This window comes from Colobus angolensis, unplaced genomic scaffold (assembly GCF_000951035.1).
Source record: "Colobus angolensis palliatus isolate OR3802 unplaced genomic scaffold, Cang.pa_1.0 Scaffold570, whole genome shotgun sequence".
In the NCBI taxonomy this organism is placed as follows: Eukaryota; Metazoa; Chordata; class Mammalia; order Primates; family Cercopithecidae; genus Colobus; species Colobus angolensis.
Genome location: NW_012119266.1, coordinates 369,337 through 387,472, shown reverse-complemented (window position 1 = coordinate 387,472; position 18,136 = coordinate 369,337). Strand labels below are relative to the sequence as shown.

Genomic DNA, 18,136 nt, shown 5'->3' with positions numbered 1-18,136 from the left:
CAGTGATGCAGTCATAGCTCACTGCAGCCTTGACCTCCTGGGCCCAAGCAATCCTTCTACCTCAGCTTCCCAAGTAGCTGGGACCACAGGCATGTGCCACCATGCCTGGTTAATATTTTTCTTTTTCTTTCTTGTAGGAATGGGTTCTCCCTACATCACCCAGGCTGGTCTCGAACTCCTGGGCTCAAACGATCCTCCTGCTTCAACCTCTCAAAGTGCTGGCATTACAGATGTGAGCCACTGCACCCAGCAATTATCTTGTTTGTTTTCATCTTTGTTAAATATAAGTGTAACTCACATTTATTTCAATGTTTAATATTAGAAGTGTTTGGGAGGCTGGGTGTGGTGGGTCACGCCTGTAATCCCAGCACTTTGGGAGGCTGAGGCGGGCCGATCACCTGAGGTCAGGAGTTCGAGACCAGCCTGGCCAATATGGCCAAACACTCTCTCTACTAAAAATACAAAAATTACCCAGGAGTGGTGGCAGGCGCCTGTAGTCCCAGCTACTCAGGAGGCTGAGGCAGGAGAATCACTTGAACCTGGGAGGTGGAGGTTGCAGTGAGCCGAGATTGGTGGTGTGCACCTGTAATCCCAGCTACTCCAGAGGATGAGGCAGGAGAATCACTTGAACCAGGGAGGCAGAGGTTGCAGTAAGCCAAGGTTGCGCCATTGCACTCCAGCCTGGGCGACAAGAGTGAAGACTCCATCTAAAAACAAACAAACAAAACAAAACAAAACAAAACAAAACAAAAAAACCTCTTTCTTTTACTGAATTGTAATCTGTCCTCATTGCTTTTGCCCTTTGGGGTGCTACAGAAAAACATCTAACTTCTTTATTCCATGATAATCCTTCAGGCACATTGAAACAGTAGTTATGTTCACTGCTCCATGTCTCTCTCATAGTTCCTCCATGCTGTACAAAAGGAGATGCTCCATGAATATTGGGGCTGAACAACACATTGCAAATGTGTCTGACTAGAATTTAACAGAGCAAGACAATCAATTCCTTTATTCTGTATCCCATATAATAGTCCCTTGGTATTTGAAGGGGCTTGGTTCCATTCCCCGACTCCCAGGAATACCAAAATCCAAAAATATTCATGTTCCTTACCTAAAACATATAAAATGGTGTCACATTTGTATTTAACCTATACACATCCCCCATATATTTCATTTATATCTAGATTACTTGTAATAGCAAATACAATGTGTTATGTAAATAGTTGTTTTACATAACTTTTATTTTTTTTTAACTGTTGAATTGTTATTTTTACTGTGTCTCTAAAATATATTTTCCATCTGCAGTTGCTTAAATCTGTGGATATGGAACCTATGGATGTGGAGTGCTGACTGTATTTCTGTTAATGGAACTTACAATCCATCCATTAATGGAACTTACTGCCCAGTTGTCTTCGGCAGTCACTTACTACTATTGACTCTGAATCATTTAATAAAGAAATACTTATGGAATATCTACTATGTACACCACCGTTAAGATATGTGCTGTGGATATCTTATATCCAAAGAGAATCTTTGCAGATATATCCAACCTTTGCCCTAAAAAGAGACAGATGTTTAGAAGTATATTTAGAAGGATGCTATCAGACATTAACACAAGTACCACAAGTACTTAAGGGACTAAGTACCATATTGATGGAGAAACAAGAAAGGGATAAATCCAAAAGGTCTTACGCACTCTTGACTTGAGCCTAACATCCATAATCATATGTGATCCCCTCTCCACAAAATCTTATAAACTAGAGATTTCTAGCCCCTGGTTTACAGATAAAGAAGTGAAGCCAACATTCTTCCAACCATGTTATATCATATAGATCACTTCTCCTTGGGTTGGGGGGTTGATAATATTCATTTTGTAGGGGGCTGTCACAGAAGAATGGATAGTATTGAAATTGGGATAGCCTTGAAGGTCAAAGGGATAATAAGAAAAGTAACATGTTCACAAAACAAGAGAGTGAGGATGGTTTAAAGTGACAGTGACTAGATCCATTTGGCTGGGTTTTAAGAGTTTTGTAAGGGAACTCCAGGAATTCAGGCTGGAAAAATAAGCAGATCATAAAAGGACTTGAACACCAGATTTAAATAATTTGGACTTTAACCCATAAGCCAATGGGGAGAAGCTGAAATTTTAGTCATACAAAGCTTCCTTTTTATTAAGCATGAAGAATAGGGAAAAAATAAGACAGGACTCCTGCCCTTATGGAGCTTAAACACTAATAGACATTTAAAGCAGTATACAGAAAAGATTGGAGCTAAACTTTGGAAAGATCTGGTGGTACAAATACAATAGGAATTAGAGAGTAGCAGAGAGAGCTAGAGAGAAAGGATGTGGGATCACTGCACTAATCCCAGAAAGAGGTGTTAAGAATCTGAACTGGGGAAGAAGGAATGACTGAGAAGGCTTTGGGAAACAACATATCCCTTCACCACCCTAATTCCCAAAGCCTTCAGCTTGGTTTTTCCAAACACTATGAGATCATCTCTGATGGGGAACTCTGAATCTGGAAGTGTAGAGAAGAGTCCACCCTGCTCAATTCCACATCTGACTTGCCATACTTTGAGTAAATCTACCACCTCAGTGAAGCCCAGAAAGTGTCTAAAGCAAACCACATACCATATGAAAGCATGAGCATGGTTAAAATTTTTGGTCTATTATTAGATAGTTGGTGACTAAAATATCTCAGTCTATTTTAATCTTTTTTATTCAAAAGGCTGATCAAACAAATTTTTCAGATGAACAATTGCAAACAGACTACACATTTGCTAACCATGGTTTTTAAACAGAGATGAAAGGGAAGGAGGGATGAGCAGAGTAAAGAGACCCAGAACATGTTTTGGAATCCTTTCTGCACCCAAACACCAAACATCAAGTGTTTCCATCTTTACTCTCAACTCTTGGTTTATGCAGTCTCCTCATCTAATTAGAGGTTGGACAATGCTTCAGAGAGATGGCCCAATGTGACAATCTTGGAAAAATTATTTCTCTCCTGCACTGCCCATTTTCAAATAAATGTCCAAACAGTTATCATTTAGCAAGACTGTACCTTCTTTAAAATAAAACCTGGAGAGACAGATTTTTGCAATATCCTGCTTCCATTTCCACAGTAACAAAAAGGTTATCTGACAACCACATTCATGACTTCCTATGGGATCCTGCGTAACACATTGGGGCCTAGAGGGATTGAGGTAGCATCTTGTCAGTCCTGGCAAGCGTCCGTTCTTATTTAGTGTAAATCCCACAAAATCCACATGCTGACTTTTTTCCCAACATTTTGTTCCTTTTGTCCAGTCTCTGGAAGGAAATGGACTCTGCTCACTCTCCCAATTCTCTGTCCAATCTTGTTGATGGAGACAGGTAATTAAAAGGTGAAGGGCAGAGCAATACGGGGGAGGAATGGAGAGAGACAAGTCAATGTTAGAAGGGAGCCCAAGTGATAGAATGGAAAGAGGTCTGGCAGTCTGGAGTCTCAAATTCAAGTTCCGGTTCTGCTACTTGCTCAACATATGACATTAGGTAAGTATCCTTACTTTTAAGAGTCCTTAAAAGAAGCTGGTGTATATTAAGGATATGAGTTGTTCAATGTTTGAAGTTCAGGCACAATGTTTTTGCACTTTAAACACTTTCTGTTATATGAAAATTACCTCGTTCCATAAATGTACTGGAAAATAACATAAGCTGTGGAGCTGTATCACCTAGATTCTAATATTGGCACTTTCACTTACTTGTTCTCTAATCTTGGGCAGGTTACTTAATTGCTCTGTGCCTCTTTCTTCATCTATAACATAGAAATGATAATTGTAGCTACCTCATGGATTATTTTGAGGATTAAATGAATTAATACATGTAAAAGAGATAAAACAATGCCTGATTGTGAAAACTGGCAATTTTATTTTTCTTATCTTAACTCTTCTATTTAAGCAGGCATCGAATTGCCCAGGTTTGTAGCAGTCTGAGATCAACCTCCTTGGGATCTCTAGGCCCTTTTCAATAATTCCTGTAGTTCTGTTTTTCAATCTCTATCATAAGTTATCAACTTCTTGATAACTAACCACCCCTTTCCATCACCCTGCCCCTACTTTAACTTCTAGGCCACCCAGCTATTTGGTGAGGATCACTGGACTAGAATAGGGGCAGTGCATAATGAAATCACCTATGTCGCCAGTCTTTTGGGATGGTGAAGGTGAAGGGTAATCTGAGAAGCTGCTGATATTGCACAGTAGTTAGAACCTTGTGGTTAGAAGCCAGACTTCCTGGGAGTGCACACAAGTTCTGCTACTTCCTAGCTGTGTGACCCTTGGACAAGTTCTTTAACGTCTCTAGGCCTGCTTCCTAAAGTTGACATGCGAATTAAATGAATCAGTTCATGCAAGGTGCGGAAGTTTACACAGCAAACATTCAGTAAGTGCTATCATTATTATTATATATGATTATATATAATTCTTTGTTCTTAGTATGGATCAAAGAATTTTCATTTTTCCAATATAGACTTTTTTCAAGAAAACAACATACAACTAATACTTAAAACAGGCTCTGACTAGGTCAGGCACTAGCTTGCTGGGTGAGCTTAGCCAAGTCCCTTTCCATCTCGGTGCCTCAGGCACCCTACCAATAAAATGAGCTAGTTGGACAGGATGCTCTCCCAGGTTCCATGAACTCTAATTTCCTAGGATTTTAGGCCATTTTTGTCCAGGTGCCCTGTAGATTCTAGCTTTGATAAAAGCTCAATTGCCTTTAAAAATCCACTTACTGTGTTTTTACAGGAAAAAAAAATATTTTGGTGTGTAGTTCAGTAAAAACCTAATAATAATATTTCAGTTTGATTGGGGAGAGCAACCAATTTGTATAGTTTTCCAGTTTTATTCACTATTTAGTTTAATCACCTGGTTTTAGGTTTGCGCAAACAAAACAAACAAACAAAAAACAAAAACAAAAAACTCACTCTTGCCCAAATGAGTCCTCAGAATCACACTAAAAAAAAAAAATCTACTGAATCAGAATCGAAGAGAACTGGGTTTGTGCCCTAGTTCTGTCACTAGCTCACGGTTTCACCTTGGATAAGTCCCTACCCTTCTATAGACCTCTATAAAGTAAAAGGAAAGAAGGGAGAGGGTACCTAGAGCCTAGGTGATCTCTAAGGTCCTTTTTAATCTTCTTGAAGAACAGCAAAGCTGAGGGAACTGAATGAAAACTGAGAAGAAGCCATCAGGATGCTCATCAGATAATTCAAACTTTATAAGTCAAAAATCAAACTCTTGATTTCTATCCTGCCCATGCACCTGCTCTACATATAGTCTTCACAATTTTAGTAAATGTCAATCTCATTTTTCCAGTTACTCAGACCAAAAATTTGGCAATCATCCTCATCTCCTCTATTTTTTTTCACAGTGAATATCCAATCTGTCAGTAAATGCTGTTGGCTCTACCATCAAAACTCATCCAGAATTCAGCCACTTCCTATCTTCTCCACCAATACCACCTTAGTCTGAGACATGGTCACCTCTCACCCAGATCACTGCAGTAGCCTTGTCTCCCTGCTTCCCTCCTTGCTCCCACAGTCTCTTCTCCACACATACAGTAAGTAAACAAACAAACGTATAATATATCAGAGTGACAGATGTTATGAAGAGGAGGGAGCCTGTTAAAGTGTAAGTCAGGTCATGTTACTCTGCTCAGAACCTTCCAATACACCCTGCTTAGGAGTAAAATCCAAAGTCTTAAGGAAGACCTACCATGCAACCTCATTAACTCTGATCTCATTGTCTACCATTCTTCACTTATTTAAACCAGCCGTATGAGCCTCTTTGTCCTCCATCACAGCAAGCATGCTCTCCTGCCTCAGGCCCTTTGTGCCTGTGGTTCCCTGGGCCTGGAATATTCTAACTCCAGATGTCCAAATAACAGCTCATTTCCTAATTTCCTTCAGGTCACTGCTCAAAATTTACCTTTCCAGTAAGGTTTTCCCTGGCCAGCAGATATAAAATATTCCCTCTCACCATGAATCTCTATACCCTATACTCTGTGAAGTTATTCTGCATGACACTTTTCATGCTCAGATGTATACTACATGTCTCCTCTCATTAAACTGTCAGCTCCATTCAGATATTTTTGTGTGTTCTGTTCGCTGCTACATCATTGGTGCCTAGTACAGAATTTGGCACATAGTAGATGCTTAATAGGCATTTATTGAATATATGCAGTCTGTAAAGTAGAATGGCAAGGTTATTGGCACCCAGAACTCTCACACAACCAAATCCATCAGTCTGGTGGATGGGTAACAAACCTAGAAGCCTTAAGAACTTCATAAATTTCTAGTATTGACACCACTTGTGGTTCTTTTGCCTCTCTGACTCTCATGTTTCCTATCTATAAGGTAAAAAGAGCTGTGAGATAAAAGCAGGGAACACATGATCTGGAGAAGAAAGAACGAGACTGAAATCCCAGATCTGTCACTTTGATGCTGTTTGATTGTAAACATGTAACTTAACCACTCTTAGCATAATTTTTATAATGGGAATAAAAGTATTGTAATAGTATGAATACTATTATAATACTCCAAACTCTAGTTACTTGTACAGGGTAGAAACAAGAATGAAATGCAATAATGGAATATGAAACTTCTCTATAAACTGGACAGTGCTACTTGAATATATTCAATGTCACTGTGTCCTGCTCCATATGCAAAGAGAAGTATTAAAAAGTCAAAATATTACTTTAAAATGTTTGACATTTCGAGAAAGAACATCCAAATGAAACAGTAAGTGCCATAGTAGCTTATTTATTGTCTGGTGCTAGGCAGTTCTGGTTGAAGTTATCCTGCGATAGGGCCTTGGCTGTGTGTCGAAACCGTCAATGGAGGCTCACCATTCCCAGGGAAATCCTGCCACGGGGCACTTGCAGTCCCCCTAGCGGCCAGATAGCGGGACTACAGTTCCACAAGCAAGGAACCCACTCAACCTGTAGAGAACAGAGCCCATGTTAGGTGGTAGGCCGTTTCAGAATGTTACGTTGTCTATTACAGCAAAGCTCTTATAAGATCGTCATGTGCTCCCTCACTCCCCGAATTGTTCTATTTGTGCAATCCATCAGGATCAATAGAAACTTAGAAGGCAGAAAAACAACTCTTGATCTGACCACCACACTGGGCATCTTATATCAAATTCAGAGCCATTAATCACCTTCAATTCTAATTTATCACTCATATTATTGCGGACTTGTTCAGATAAAGACATCAAAAACATGTACCCAACAAGTGCGATGATATAGCCAAAGAAACTGAAGAAGAAATTGGCAACTAACTTGACTGGGGTGCACTATTGAATAAGCAGAAATAGATTTCAACCCATGCCTCCAGTTCATTCTTTCCAGAGGTACCAACTTCTGTTATTTAAAATATACATCAGGATCTTTAACCTATTGCTTGAGTTTAGACATGCTCCTACTTACTTCCACGAAGGATTAAAAGCAGCCACAGGTAACATTGTTGAACACTTCAGCCTCTATTGATTCATTTCTCTCCCTCTCTTTTTTTTTTTTTTTAAATATCTACATTTAAAAAAATCCACACCATACAATCCAGGATCTCATACAGGCATCATGGCACGATGGTGCTGCATTTCTGTTTGGGTTTTGGTTATTTGTTTTTGTTTGTTTTTGTTTTTAGTGGCTATAAGCTCCTTGTAAGCAATTACCTCAAGAAGATTCTGTCTGAATTGTGTCTCCTTTTACCTTGTCTCTTCCTAGTACATGCTGGACACATAGCAGGTGCTTAATGAAAAGTGGTTGATTGATAGTCTTTTTTTTTTTTTTTTTTTTGACGGATCCTGGAGTGCAGTGGCATGATCTCGGCTCACTGCAACGTCTGCCCCCTAGGCTCAAGTGATCCTCCTGCCTCAGCCTCCCAAGTAGCTGGGATTATGGGTGCCCACCAAAACGCCTGGATAATTTTTGTATTTTTAGTAGACATGGGGTTTCACCATGTTGGCCAGGCTGGTTTTGAACTCCTGACCTCAGATGATCTGCCCACCTCGGCCTCCCAAAGTGCTGGGATTACAGGAGTGAGCCACCATGCCCAGCCAGATTCTTTTTTTAAAAATTTCCTTTATTAGGGTAATCTCTACAGACAGCTATTAGATTACAACTAAACGTTTTGCTGGGTGGCCTGCAGTTAACTCACAATTATCAGGACATGACAGTTGTAGCTGATTAGCTATGACCTTTAGCTTAGAGTGTTAATGAAGACAAAGTTCAATCTCTACATAGATGAATTTTATCTTTGCTTCATGGCTATGGAGGACATCTCTAAAAAGAAGCTTAAATTATATGAGAGTAAAGGAATCCTTTCCCCATCTAGAAATGCACATCAGAAGGAGTACTGGAATTTACTTTGTCCAAAGGACAAGAGATAAAAACACAAACTTATGATTTTAGCTGCTTATAAAAACCTAAACATAAGCCAAATATAGCTAATGATTTCATTTGTCACCTCTACATGTTAGTTTTCTATATAGAAATTATTATTATTACTCACTCCCTTGCTAATAGTTCCCAAATCCAAATTCTAAAAAAGGATTATAAACGACCCAAACCTTATTAGGCTTCTTTCCTGCTGTTCTCTAAAGAGATGAACATTTAAAAACACTCTCCTATTCATCCTGAAAGGGGATGGGACTACCAGTTCAAATTTATAGTTGAGTAAAAATGACAACTGTGTCCCCTTCATACAGAAGGCCTGTATGCAGCCTTCATACAGGATGAAATGAAATAAGCTTTAACTTTCAGTGAAGCAGCAGAAGCCCTCTTCCCCATAAGTCCCAGAAGTATTCAAAACTCAGGTATTTTCAACAAAGTTGCAGGATGCAAGATCAATACACAAAACAATTATATTTTCATACATTGACAGTGAATAATCTGAAAAGAAAATCAACAAAACAGTTCAATTTATAATAGTATCAAAAAATAAATCACTTAGAACTAAATTTTAAAAAGAACTGCACAACTTATCATCTGAAAACAATAAAAAATTGTTGACAAAAGGAAGACCTAAATAAATGGGAAGACATCTCATATTTATGGATGAAAAAACTTAACGTTGTTGAGATGGCAATGCTCCCCAAATTGATTTACAGATGTAATAGAGTTCCTGTGAGAATCCCAGCTGACTTCTTTATAGAAATTGACAAGCTTACCTCAATTCATATGAAAATTCAAGGGACCCACAAGAGCCAAAACAACCTTGAAAAACAAGACCAAAGTCGAAGAGCTCAAAATTCCTAATTTTAAAACTCACTAAAAACCTGCAATAATCATGATAATGTGGTACTGGCATAGGAATAAACATATAGATCAACTGAATATAGTTGAGAGTCCACAAATAAACCCTCACATTTACAGTCAACTGATTTTACACAAAGGGTGCCAAGACAGTTAAGTGAGGAAAAATTCAACAAGAATATTGTGAGAACTGAATATCTATGTGTAAAAGAATGAAGTCGGACCCCTACCTCAATCATATATAAACACTACATCAAAACTGATGAAAGACCTAAGTGTAAACAGCGAAAATTATAAAACTCTTAGAAGGAAACATATGTGTAAATCTTTGTAATCTTGGATTAGGCAAAGCCTTCTTAGATATGATGCCAAAGTCATAAGCCAAAACAGAAAAAACAATAGATGAATTGGACTTCATCAAACTTAAAAACTTTTTTTGTGCTTCAATTTAGACACCATTAAGAACACAAAAAGAAAAAAAAGGAAAGTATAAAAGACAACCCACAGAATGTGAAAAAATATCCACAAATCACAATCTATTCAAGGACATGTATCCAGAATATCTTTTTAAAACTCTTAAAACTCAATAATAAAAAACCCAACTAAAAAATGGGCAAAGGATCCAAATAGATATTTCTCAGAAAAGAAGATATACAAATGGCCAATAAGAACATGAATAGATACTGAACATTATTCATTATTAGGGAAATAGAAATAAAAACCACAATGAGGTACCACTTCACACCCACTAATATAGCTGTAATAAAAAAGACAGAGAATAACAAGTGTTTGCAAGGATGTGGAAGAAATGGACCCCTCATACATTGCTGATGGGATTGTAAAACAGTGCAGACACTTTCGAAAACAGTTTGACAGTTCTTCAAAAGGATAAACACAGAAGTACCATATGACTCAGAGATTTCAATCCTATGTATGTATCCAAAAGAATTGAAAATGTCCACAATAAACTTGTACATGAAAGTTCACAGCAGTATTATTCATAATAGTCAAAAGGTGGAAACAACCCTAATGCTCATCACCTGATAAACGGATAGATAAAATGTGGTATAGCCATACAGTGGAACATTATTAGGCTATAAAAAATAGCGAAGTACTGATACGTGCTTCAGCATGGATGATCTTGAAAACATATTCTATGTGAAAGAAGCTAGTCACAAAAGACCACATATTACATGATTTCATTCATACAAAATGTTAGAATAAGTACATCCATAGATAGAAGTAGATTATTTGGTTGCTAAGGACTGAGGGAACATAGGGGAGTGAACACAAAAGTGCACAGGATTTCCTTTGGGGGTGATTAAAATGTTCTAAAATTGATTGCAATAATGGTTGCACAACTCTGAATATACTGAAAAGCATGGAACTGTACTACACTTTAGATGAGTGAATTGTATGGATTGTAAATTACGTCTCAATAAAGCTATTGTTTAAAAAATAACACTTAGGTACTAAGTAACCTAAATTGACAACATTCTCAAGTGACCCAGCACTTTAATGCTATAAACTTATCTAGATGAGCTGCCTTCAGTCCTGGTGTGGTCTGCAGGTTGGCAGCAAGAACTGCCAGGAGAGAGAGTGGGTGGCATCACCCATGAGTGTGCAAGCAATAATTCATGGACTATCGTCTCTATGTAGCAGCTACCGAGAGAAGTCCTTAGGAGTAACAATCTAAAGTATTTGTCAGGTGGGAAATTTCAAGTAGAAAAAGCCTGGCAGTGTTGCTCTAAAGAGATTCCCCTACGTGGTAAACGAACATCATAGAAAATCTAACTTTCTACTTCTTTACCTAGCAAAAGGGTAATCACTAAGCACCCCTCCTGGCCTACTCAAACTTACATGAATGCAGTGAATAAACTGGAAAACATTGTGTCTTTTTTTTGAAGAATGCTATGTAAATATGAGATTTCATAATTCTCTTCCGTATGACAAAGGGCAACCAATGCTGGTAACTGTACAGAACTTTATAAGCAATTTTGTTTAAAAGTCAACTTTGTGTTTAAGATGAGGTTAACTTTCTCTGAATTTAACATCCCAGAACTTGATGGAATGCTGATATGGGAAGTCGGAGGTAGAATAATTTCTTTAATATCTTTCTTTGTTTTCAAATGATTAATTTTTACGTAGCTTAAGCAGATTAGCCCAGCTGGACACTTACAGCACGCACCCTCATATGCATGTGATCGTGCTACCGAGGTCTGAACCGAACCGACCTGGGAAGGGTCTCAGAGCTGTCTCTCAGGTTCTGAGAGAAGGTGGCCAACATTACAGTACACAGAGAGAGACAGAGATCAAGACAGAGACAGAGACAGCATAAGAGAAAATACTTTATGAAATTGCCAAGTCCTCAAGCCATCTAGTTAACTCCCTCAGCAACTGTTGAACCAGGCTTTAACCTGAAGGTAAAAAAACCCAGCTATTCATTTTGCAATCCCCTCATGTCATCTAGTCTTAAGGGAGAGATGCTGGGGTTGATCTAATCGGTTACTTTACAGCTTTTTTTTTTTTTTTTAAAGAAATTCTTTAGGAGCATGCCACAGGTGTAATGAGAAAAATGCCCTGAGAAGTGGAAAGAAGAGTCTGGATTTCAATGTCAAAAACATGAAAGGAGTGGAATAAAAGAAAATCGGGGACAGGCAGCACTTGAGGAAGCTGCAGACAAAGAGAAAATGGTGGAGGTGGGGGGTGGGGAGAGATTTCCTTTTCCTTCTCTGACCAAGCTCACAAAACTTGATTTTTTTGTTTGCTTTTTTTATATTTCAGAGTTGTGATTTCAGGTTTGGCTATAAAATAAGCCCTTGCTTTGCCACACCCAGTCCACATTCTGCTCCCTGCTTATGCAAGGTTCTGAATGAAACTGCTGATCTTGATATCACCATTAAAAATAATCATAATAAAATTGTCCACATTTCTAACTCCAATTCACATAATCCCACCAAGTGGCTTGCACATGTACAAGCCACAGTGCATGTACGTGAAAGGAGACCAAAGAATTTTTTGTTTTAAATGCATATATGTACACCAGATGAAAAATTACTATTGGAATGAAAAACACTTAACAAAGAAAATTAAACGTACCAGCAAATCTAATATATTATTTCAAAGTTTACAGCTCAAAGAATGGAAGCCTGATGAGATAAAATTAGCACAGGCAAGAAAGCACCCCAAAACGACCCTGCAATTGGAAGCCTGTAAACTTCTTCAAAAATATCTCTCACCAGTGTTAATCTTTGGCTGACTTGAGCTGTGGACAAGAAAGAGGGCTACATCCTGTGTATACTTCCAGATGGGGTGCCACCCAGTGTGGCTATTTGGTCCTCAGGTGTTGATTGTTGGGATCCAGACAGAACTCACGACCTATTTGCTGACCACAAGGAAAAGATGCTTCTTGCCAAAATATTGGTTCTTGAAGCCTATGGGGAGAAATAGTCTGTCTTGGTTTCAAAGGAAAATTCTGCTTTACAAGACAAACTGTCCCTTTTAAGATAGTCATAAAAATGCTTGATAACTGAGAGGAGAGAGGAGGAGGAAAGAGGAATTAATAAAATGCCTTATTTTGAAAAATCTAATAGAGAAAGGGAGCAAGACTTGTCAATATTAAAGCACTGCTAAAGTACTACCTACTATGGAGACTAGAACAAATTACCAAGAGAAAAATTAAAATGTTCTTTTTGCATCTGGATAATTTCTCTAAACCCCAAACTCTAATTCTGGCATGCAGACTCTCTTAGAACCTAACTCCCAAGAATAAATTTTTGTCATATTATTGTGCTGCCTGCTGGAATATAAGGAGCCCTACTTCTGCCAAGGGAGCCAGTGGTCAATTAACAAAGTTGTAGTCCTGTTTGATCTCAGAGAGAAGACAGACAGCTCCATAAAATATCATCAGGGTTGCACACAAGTCCCATCACTTTTTATTTTTCCTTCTGTTTAAACCACATGCTAAATTAAGTAAAAGAGACCACCTTTGCCTCTCCCATACTCTCAGCAGAAACATTGTAAATGTGTAAGAACACAGAGTGAGTGCAGATGTTACTAAGGTTTAAAAAAATCCCTTCACAAAATTAACTAATGTGCATAAACATACACATGAATGGAAAAGGGAGGAACCCAACAGGTCATTGGAAGCCTGCACAATTTTGAGATTTTTAGCTCAAAATTGGCACATAATGTATGCAATACAGAGAGGGAAGACATTCTTGATTTGGCTTAAGAAATCTCTTGCCTTTCATCAAATTGTACCCCTACAAAATGAGGGGAAAAAAAGAGAAAGTAAGAAAATATCAACTTTTGGATTGGAATTGATTGCATTCTGGTTAAATTGATTAATTTTCAATAAACTGACTTAAGGATTTTCTATATCCTAGAAATGGAGTCTTCGTCAGCTTACGAGACAGGAACAACAGTTTTCCTTTTAACTAGACTCCTCATAATCAGTACAGCAATCACAAACCAGAAAAAAAAAATCTTGTACTTTCTGCAGGAGCTGCTAAATTCTCATTAGTTTATGTCATTAATTTAAGCAGACTGTCAAGGAGGAACCAAGATATGGTAGTCTTCCTCATAAAGAAGCTTTTTTCATTAAGACCTGAAATAAAATCACCAAGCTCATTGTTTACCTGATGGGAATAACTTTTGCTCTCTATAGTTATTCCCTAAAAATTTTGGTTTTGTCTTTGAAGGCACACATTTTTTAACAAATATGTGGAACCATCAGTTTCTTCCCTGCTAAGTAAGTAAGCTGTGGGGGAGGCATGCAGAAGATGGAAGGTTCCAGAGTCTGGGTTTAGTATCGTGGCAGGTCAAAATGCACCTTAGACATTTTCCCCCAAGAAAAGTTTACAGTAGAAGAGGGGCTCCACTGTCTAGTGACAGGCTTAGAAAAAAAATTAACCCTACCAAGAAAATTTATTCTTATAAAATGAAGAATACTTTTTTTGTCCCATAGGATAAACCCATTACAAAAATAAAGAGTCTAAATTAACTGGAAAATACTTTGACGATATCAAATGAACCCTTTGAAAATCTTGTAAGCCAAACATTAAAAACCTAATGGAATGTAAAGCCTGGTAAGAAGCTGTTTCTTCAACAGCCCACGAAATAATATGAAATCCTACCCTCCTCTTTCTTTCTTCACTACTAGCGTGCTATCTCTACCTTGTAACAAGGAAAGCATCAGTGAAAGAAGGCAAATTGCTGGATTTAAGTCCCCAAACGAAGATGTTAAGGCTAACAAAGAAATTTTGGAGAAGTCACAGATAAAAGAAAATAGCCATAGAAACAAAGAATAAGACATAAGTCCACAGGGACATCAGCACCTGGCCTACCTGAGGAGTGAATTCCCCAATTCAGTATGTCCTCCCTCACCAGATAAACTAGTATCTTAATTTGCTGGGGGAGAAAATCTTCAGCATGGTCTCCAAGAAGCTCAACAATTGTGGTGAGGCATAATTTTTAATAAGCACGATGCAATTGCCTCCCACTTTTCTCATATGCTAATTAAAACTTTGGGGTAAGAGTATGGCTCATAGGTCACTAAGAGTTCTTACTCAGTTTGTTAGAGCTAACAGCATGTATTCTAAAATGCCAACATGTCCTAAAAATGAAGGAATATAATAAAAAAACCTCACTCCTCCCTCCCCAGTGGAGATTTTGGGGCACACTGAAATAGCAGGAAATGTTTCACAAAAATATGTTTTCCAACACTTTTGTAAGTCAGACTCAAGCCTAATTAAATTGTACATTAAAAGAATATTCTCCTCTTTATAGAGCTGATGCAAACCTGAAGTTGGGGGTTGTGGATCTGTTATAATCCACAGAGAAAATAAACACTTTATAAGAGAAAACCGACCCAAGCAACTACTTTGAACATAGTCAACCAATGTTGAGAAACTGTGAATGCAAATCCTGTGGAGTCTTTACCAAGAAAGTTGCCCCTCTGCCCACTCTAAACATGACGGTTCGGATTATCTCTACTGACCTCCAGCTCTGGAGCAAGTCCCCAGTTGCTTCCGGGGAAAGAAGTTCACTCCTTCACATAGCAGACCTCAGCACCCAGAGACCACTTTCTTTCCCTAACCGAGAATTTCATTTTACCTCTTTGGAGGAGACCCGCTGAGAAGCTCTTGAGCCAGTGTTCTTGACTCTAATCTGCACAGGCTGAAAGGGAAGTCCTAATAGACCCGAAGAGAAGAAATTGCCCAAATTTCTGATTGAGGTTCTCAGACTTTGAGGACACGAGGAAAGGAAGAGTGGAGGGCTTACAAGCTTTGTCTCTGAAGGTGGCCCGTGCAATCGGATTTAAGTTTGGGACTCGAGTACCAGGAGGTAGCGAGAATTTGGGGCCTTTGGGGGAGTTGAAGAATCTGGGAGGGCAGGAATCAGCACCCAGAACACGCAGCAGGAATTAGGAGAGCTCAGGTTAAACCTCTGGCAGGCCGGGAGTCCACGGGAGAGCTCTAGGTTTACCCTGCTGAGCTCTCCCAGGGGCAGTCTGAGTGTTCGCGCAGGTAGGAGCCACTAGACACCCCAGAACGCAGAGCGACTCTGTGCCCTGGGCCGAAAGGCGACATTTCTGGAAGGAGAAACTTACCGCATGTCCCCGTAAGGTCCGGAGTAGCTATCCATCCAGGGGCCCATCTCGCTTTTGACACAAGTGGGACTGGGATAGGGCACTCTGCTCACCATGCCGCCAGGGTACCACACATCAGGTGCGGTGAAGTCGCCTTCCTGGCCCGCCAGCCCCTGAAGTGGACGAGTGTAGCCGTAGGGGGCTACAGCTCCCGCCTCGCCTGCGCCGCCGCCGCCGCCGCCACCGCCGCCGCCCCCACCACCACACGGTCCATACAACTGGCCTTCTTCGGCTGTGAAGAGAGTGTGCCAGGATGAGGAAGCAGCGGCTGAGGGTGACCCAGAGCCGGGTCCCGCTGCACCCGCGCCATGCAGGCTCGCCAGATCCCCATAGCGGCACTGCGCCGCCGCAGCCGCCCAGGCGCTGCCGTAGTCCAGCGGGTTCTCCAGCTTGATGCGAGCGTGGGGATGGGGAGGCGGCGGAGGGGGCGGCGGCCCGGCCAGAGCCAGTGGAAAGTTGTAGTAGTCGCGACTCTGGTACGCAGTTGCCTCGTCCAGTGCTCCGGACTTGTAGAGAGACAGGGTGGACGGCAGTTCAAGTGTCCCGGAGCTCCCTGCTGCAGCGCTGCCAGAGCAGCCTAGGCTCTCGCCTTCTAGCCCTTTGGTGTAACCTCCCTTGAAAGGGGAATACTCAGCAGTATCTTCAGTGCTCTTGCCTGCTCTGTCGTCTAGCAGAGAACCTTTGCATTCGGCCAATGGGGCACACGGAGTGGGACGCACAGCGGGTGGAACTCCCAAAACTGGGGCGTACATGCAATCCCCCCGAAGCTGTTCCCCTGGATTCAGATGCTCCAACGCCTCCACACCCAAGCCCATGGACACCGACACTGCCTTACACAACTCCTTGGCGCTGTCAGAAATGGTCGAAGTGCCCCCTAAGTAATTGTCCTTGGAGGAAGTGGGAGCCCCCGAGGCCTCCCTCGCTCTCCCGTTGCTGCTGCCTTCGGATACTGCTTCCTGCTGCTGTTGCTGAAGGAGTTGCATGGTGCTGGCCTCGCTCAGGATGTCTTTAAGGTCGGCGGAGCAGCTGCTTAAGCCGGGGAAAGTGGGGCCCAGCAGGGACAACGTGGATGGGGCAGCTGAGTCATCCTCGTCCGGAGGTGCTGGCAGCTGCTGCGGCAGCCCCTTGCCGGCGGCCACGGCGGCACCAGGCTCTGGGACGCAACCTCTCTCGGGGTGGCACTCCGGGGCTGACTGAGGCTGTGAAGGTTGCTGTTCCTCATCCAGGACCAGGTAGCCTGTGGGGCCTCTACGATGGGCTTGGGGAGAACCATCCTCACCCTGCTGCTGCTGCCGCTGCCGGGGGCTAGTTTCTTGTTGCTGCTGCTGCTGCTGCTGCTGCTGCAGCAAACTGGCGCCGGGAGGTGCTGCGCTCGCGGCCTCTGGGTGCCTGGGGCCCGGGTTCTGGATCACTTCGCGCACGCTCTGGAACAGATTCTGGAAAGCTCCTCGGTAGGTCTTGGACGGCGGCCGAGGGTAGACCCTCCCCAGCCCTAACTGCACCTCCATCCTTGAGCTTGGCTGAATCTTCCACCTACTTCCCTTACCCCGCCTCCCCTTCTCTTGCTCAGAAGAGTTCAACAGACTGTGATGATGCGGTAGTCGCTGCAGCTAGCTGCCCACCTGCGGGAAGCTCCAGAGAAGGAAACTTGCGGGAGCAACCACGCAAAAAGCGCTCTGACAGCCTCAAAGTCTCGTGCAGAAGAAGACACACGGTGGACAAGATCTGCCCTGCTAGGCTCACAGTCTGTCTCTTAATACTTGAAGGGTAGATTCAAAAGATGCCCAAATCTTAAAAGAAAAAACAAAATCTTCCACCTTCCAAATTCAGTGTCCACTGAAGTAGGTGCAAATAAGAACTGAGTTATTATCTTTTTCTTTTATTTCGTTTTTTTTGTTGGTTTTGTTTGTTTTGTTTTTTGGCTACTGAAGCCCTGGCTGTCTTTTCATCTTTTGATCTCTGGCTCCGCACTCGGGGTGGGGAAAGCAGGAGGAAGTAGAGAGAGAGTGGGGGGAAACGGAGGGTTCTTTCTGCTTGCAACCTAACCAGGCAGGTCGTGGCTGCAGTGTTGAAGCCGCTCCCCAGTCGCCTGGCTCCTAAGAGCCTTCTTTGCAATGTGCAGCTAGCTCGCCCGCTCGCAGCCAAAGGGAGTTACCTCTCTGCAAACTCGGGCTGGCAGCGCTGGGCCGAGGGGG

The 18,136-nt window shown here is 41.3% G+C and overlaps 1 protein-coding gene across 1 annotated transcript in view; it reads right to left on the bottom strand.

Annotated features, from left to right (window-relative positions):
* Positions 1 to 17,833, bottom strand: part of AR (androgen receptor) — a 177,320-nt gene extending 159,487 nt beyond the window's left edge. The window contains exon 1 of the mRNA XM_011961988.1: positions 15,903 to 17,833. Within this exon, the coding sequence (XP_011817378.1) occupies positions 15,903 to 17,449 (1,547 nt within the window). The 5' untranslated portion in view covers positions 17,450 to 17,833. The remainder of the gene's footprint in view (positions 1 to 15,902) is intronic.
* Between the last annotated feature and the right edge of the window lie 303 nt (positions 17,834 to 18,136).